Source organism: Bison bison, unplaced genomic scaffold, assembly GCF_000754665.1.
Source record: "Bison bison bison isolate TAMUID 2011002044 unplaced genomic scaffold, Bison_UMD1.0 scf7180017864144, whole genome shotgun sequence".
Taxonomy (NCBI): domain Eukaryota; kingdom Metazoa; phylum Chordata; class Mammalia; order Artiodactyla; family Bovidae; genus Bison; species Bison bison.
In genome coordinates, this window is record NW_011494716.1 from 223,823 (window position 1) to 228,063 (window position 4,241).

General features: G+C 60.3%; 1 protein-coding gene across 1 annotated transcript in view; it reads left to right on the forward strand.

Annotated features, from left to right (window-relative positions):
* The first annotated feature begins 6 nt into the window (after positions 1-6).
* AMDHD2 (amidohydrolase domain containing 2) overlaps positions 7-4,241 on the forward strand; it is a 12,122-nt gene continuing 7,887 nt past the window's right edge. The window contains 2 exon segments of the mRNA XM_010840466.1: positions 7-187; positions 4,062-4,235. Coding sequence (XP_010838768.1) covers positions 118-187; positions 4,062-4,235 — 244 coding nt within the window. The 5' untranslated portion in view covers positions 7-117.

The following is a 4,241-nucleotide window of genomic DNA, read 5'->3' on the forward strand; positions in this document are numbered from 1 at the left end:
GGACCCGCGGGGTTCGTGCCTGTTGCTCCCCGGGGTTCGGCGTGTGACGTCATTCTGACGTAATTTCGAGCTGTTGAGGGGGGGGTGTCCCGGGTCTCACGTGACTGCGGGGGGGCGATGGTCGGGACCCTGAGGGCTGCAGGGGCCGTCGGGTGTCTGGAGAGTGGGGCCCGCGGACTGGGCCCAGGTGTGAGTCCCAGGGTGTCCCGGACGGCCCCCTGCCAGCCGGTCTCTTCGGTGCGGGGGAGGGGCGGCGGCGCCGCTGCCATCTTAGTCCCCGGAGAGGCGGGGGCAGACCGGGGTGGGGGCCCGCGGTCCTGCGCTTGCTCCGCACCCGCACCCCCCCATCCTGCTGGCAGGTGTGACATCACGCCTCGGAAGCTACCCCCACAAGGGGCCGGCCCTTGGATGCTCGCCGCCGAGGTCCACAGCCCTCGCCCTTGTGGCGGTCTGCCCCCCGCCTCCGTGGGGCAGCGGGGGTGGGGGGCGTTCAGGTGGGTCTGCACCTAAACAGGTGCTTCCGGTTAGGGCTTGTCGGTGTTTGCCAACACTAGGCTGTGTGGGTTGGTAGGAAAAGATGGGTTGAGAGGTTGGTCTTGAGATCAGGGCAGGAACTCAGAGGTGGGAGTGGAGTCTAGGGGTGGAGGTGTGTCAGACAGGCCGAGGGCGCAGGGTGGATGTCCGGAGAACAGGCCAGCCTCCGCGCTGTGTGTGGACGCTTGTCTGGATGGGCGAGTTAGCGTGGAGCCTCAGCGCTGAGGGAATTGAGCTTTATTCCTTGGGAGGAGTCTTCATTTCAGGCCTGAATGAATGAATGACCTTTCTCCCCTTCCTGAGGCCTGGAATTGGGAGGGGCTGCCCCCCAGGAATGGAGAAGGGGGCCTTCCCGGGTTCTAGATGGCACTCTAGTTTTGAAGTGGGGTCTTAACAGTCTTGGGTGTAAAATTCAGTGAAAATTGGCTTTTCTGGGAGATGAGCACTTGGGCCCAGCCAGGGATGTGGGATCCAGGGAAGTGAGTCCTGAACCCCCTACAGCCCCACCGACTGGTTTGGCCTGGTCTAGTCCAGGCTTCCTTGGGTTCTGGCTTGGGGCTTTGATGACTCGCCCTGCCCCACCCTATCTGGGACTGGAGAGGGTTCTTGTGCAGGTATGTGCAGGGATTGAACTCCAAACAGTGTCTGCTGACTGTAAACACCAGTGGGGTGGGGGCGTGGGGACCTCCCTCTGCCCGGGCCTGCCTGCTGCAGGTCACAAGCCGCTGAGTGGGCCCTGCCCTTCCCATCATGTGCGAGTTAGGGGTCATTTGTGGTGGGAGAAATGCCTGTACTTCCCCTTCCACCCTAGGTGCCGCCCCTATTTCCACATCTTCCAGAGCTGCCTGTGCCCGCGGACAGCTGTCTGTGCCTCCTTTTTCTCCAGTCTCTTTCAATGTTTGCTTCCAGAATACCTCCAGGGCCGGTGCCTGGCCACTTGTGGGTTGTTGATCATGTCTGTCATTGGCCATTCAGCCAATCTCAGTTGAACTCCTGGGTGCCAGACACTTGGGGACATCAGTGAACAAGACAAGAACCTTGCCCACACGGAATGTGAATTCTGGCTTTGTTTCCCCCCAAGCCTTTTTCTGTATCCAGCTCCTGGCCGCCTTCCAGTCACCAGGTGCCTCGCTTCCCGCTCTTTCTAGAACTTACTTGGTGCCTTTGAGTGGAGCCCTCACCAGCAGGCCTTTGAAAGTTACTGAGAATAGGGTGTCACTGGTCTAGGCTCCTGGGGATTGGGGGCCACCTGCTCTGGTTGGCTTATACACAGCTCCATCTTCCTCCCCTCCGCGTAGGCGGCTCACTGTGGCCGTACAGTCGCCAACTTTTTATACTTGTCCAGTTGGGTCAAACTCTGGTTTCATTTCTTTCTCGAGCCTGTGTCTCCAGGGCTTGTCTTCATCCATCTCCTCGTGCCTGCCTGCAGTTGCCAGGCTTCAGGTGTTGCCAGGATGACCACAGTGTGTCTGCTGGCCCTGGCTCATGCTCCTGGCCCGCCTGGATCGGATGAGGTCCACGCCAGATCCCCGTCTCCCATTCCAGCTTCCCCTTTTTTGCTTAATTTGTGACCCAAGTCTTGTAGAGTCTTTCTTTGTCCTGTTTTCCGCAGGCCCGTCAGTGGCTCTTTCTGTCTTCTCTATGACTTCCTCCCTACTGGTGGGCCTGCAGAACCGTCTCCTGGTTTCTGTCTTGCACCATCTAGAGCCACTTCCCGCCTGGCCTGTGGAGCTGGTGTCCAGGCCTGCCCAGGCCAGGCTATTTTCCTTCTGACAGTCTTCCCATTCCTTCCCCTCGTTCCTCTGGTTGCTCCCCACCCCCAGCCACATAATCTCTGTGCTGCCCTCTATGGGGATGAGCCCAGCTCACTAGCTGATTCCCCAACTGCAGCCTTGCCGGGCCCACTGCCTGGGATGCTGACTTCCTTCTAAGGTCTCACCTGGCGCCATGTAGCAGCCTGTGCCCTTGCCCTTGAGTAAGGAGCCCCAACACTGGCCTCCTGTGGTTCTGCGCCCGCAGGAGGCAGCCAAAAAATGCCCTGTTCCTCCAGGAACGGCTTCATAAAGACCAGCATCCGATGGCCAGATGTCCGAGCACGCAGGGCTGCAGAGGAGACCATGCGGGTCCTTTGCCCTGCCCCCGCCCGCTTCTTCCCTCTGCTCCCCGCCCAGTGTGTCTGCTCCATGTGGTCTGGAATCGTCGTCTTTCTCTTGCCCCATCTTTCTATGTCCACCAACTCACTGGCATCCCTCTGCTCAGTTATCTCCTGTATGAAGCCCTTCCCCAGACCTCCCCACTCTCCTGAACGTGTTGCTGTGCTTGGAGGGGCCGTTATCTGTCTCTTCATCAGGTGCAGAGCCCCTCTGGCCTCACCGCTGCTCTGCAGTGAGTGCAGACTAGTCGTCTTTTGCTCCCCAGCTAGGTGAGTCAGGTCCAGAGGAATGTCCACGACCATCGTGGCCCCTCCACCTCTGCCCCAGGTCAGCCTCTGCTCAGCAGGAGGCGCCTCGGGGGCAGGCAGCAGTCAGGTGTCCTGCTTGGGCTCCCTCTGGCTTTCCCTTGTGCTTGCAAACGTTCTTCTAGACTCGGAGGACAGGCCGGGGGTGGGGGGGGTGGTGGTTTCAGGAATGCAGTCCACCCTGGGAAAAGGGAGGAGGGATGATGGCAGGGGAGACGGGAACCCCACAGTGTCTAGACCTGCTCCTGCCAACCAGAGAAACTGGGCTTCTCGGAGGTGTCTGCGGAGTCCTTGGGGGTCAGCCTGGGTGATGACGTCACAGTCCCACTGTTCTTCCTGTCCTGTGTCGTCTTTGACTGTCTTTGTCTGGTTGAGATTCTCCTCAAACTCGAGGGTCCTGGCCTGCTGTGTGCCAGGAGGGCCTTTCCTGATGGAGCTCTCAAACACACCAGTGCTGGGTGCAGCATGTCCTGGGGCCGGAGCTGTGGGGACTACCGCAGGTCAGGCAGGAGTGGATGAAGCTCTGGCCTAGAGCGCGAGTTGCCAGGCCAGCTTCCCCTTACCCTGCGCTGCAGGGGCTCTGTGTGCTATTTTGATGTGGTCCCAGGGTTGGTGGGCTGACCCTGGCTGGACGTCTGGGCCATTGAGATACGCAGCTTGTGTTTTTCCAGGCCTTTCCTGACCTGGGAACGAGCCTGGAATCTGCGCTGCTTCTGGGGACCAGCTACCTGTTTGCCAGCGTGACAGGGCAGCCTGTACCAGTGCCTCTTTTGGGGGTCTGAGGCTCCGTGGGAGCGTGGGCTCTGTAGTGGGCCTGGGGAGTGCTGGTGAGCCTGGGGTGAGGTTCCATAGGAGCGAAAGAGCCCAGGTAGGCCAGACAGCCAGGAGGGCCTCCAGGGGAGGGGCACAGGAGACCCCAAGTGCCGGCCTATGGCCTGTGTTTCCAGAGGCCGCCTCCAGCTCTCTTGCCCTTGGGGTGAGAACTTGCGTTGGCCCTGGAGTACACCAAAAGCTGCCTGCCTGGTCCTGGCCCCAGGTTCTCTGGGCTCACCTCACTTTCTCCTGCCAGCCCTGGGCGCCGCCTACGGTACAGCCAAGAGCGGCACGGGCATCGCAGCCATGTCTGTCATGCGGCCAGAGATGATCATGAAGTCCATCATCCCGGTGGTCATGGCGGGGATCATCGCCATCTATGGTCTGGTGGTGGCAGTCCTCATCGCCAACTCCCTGAATGACGGCATCAGTCTCT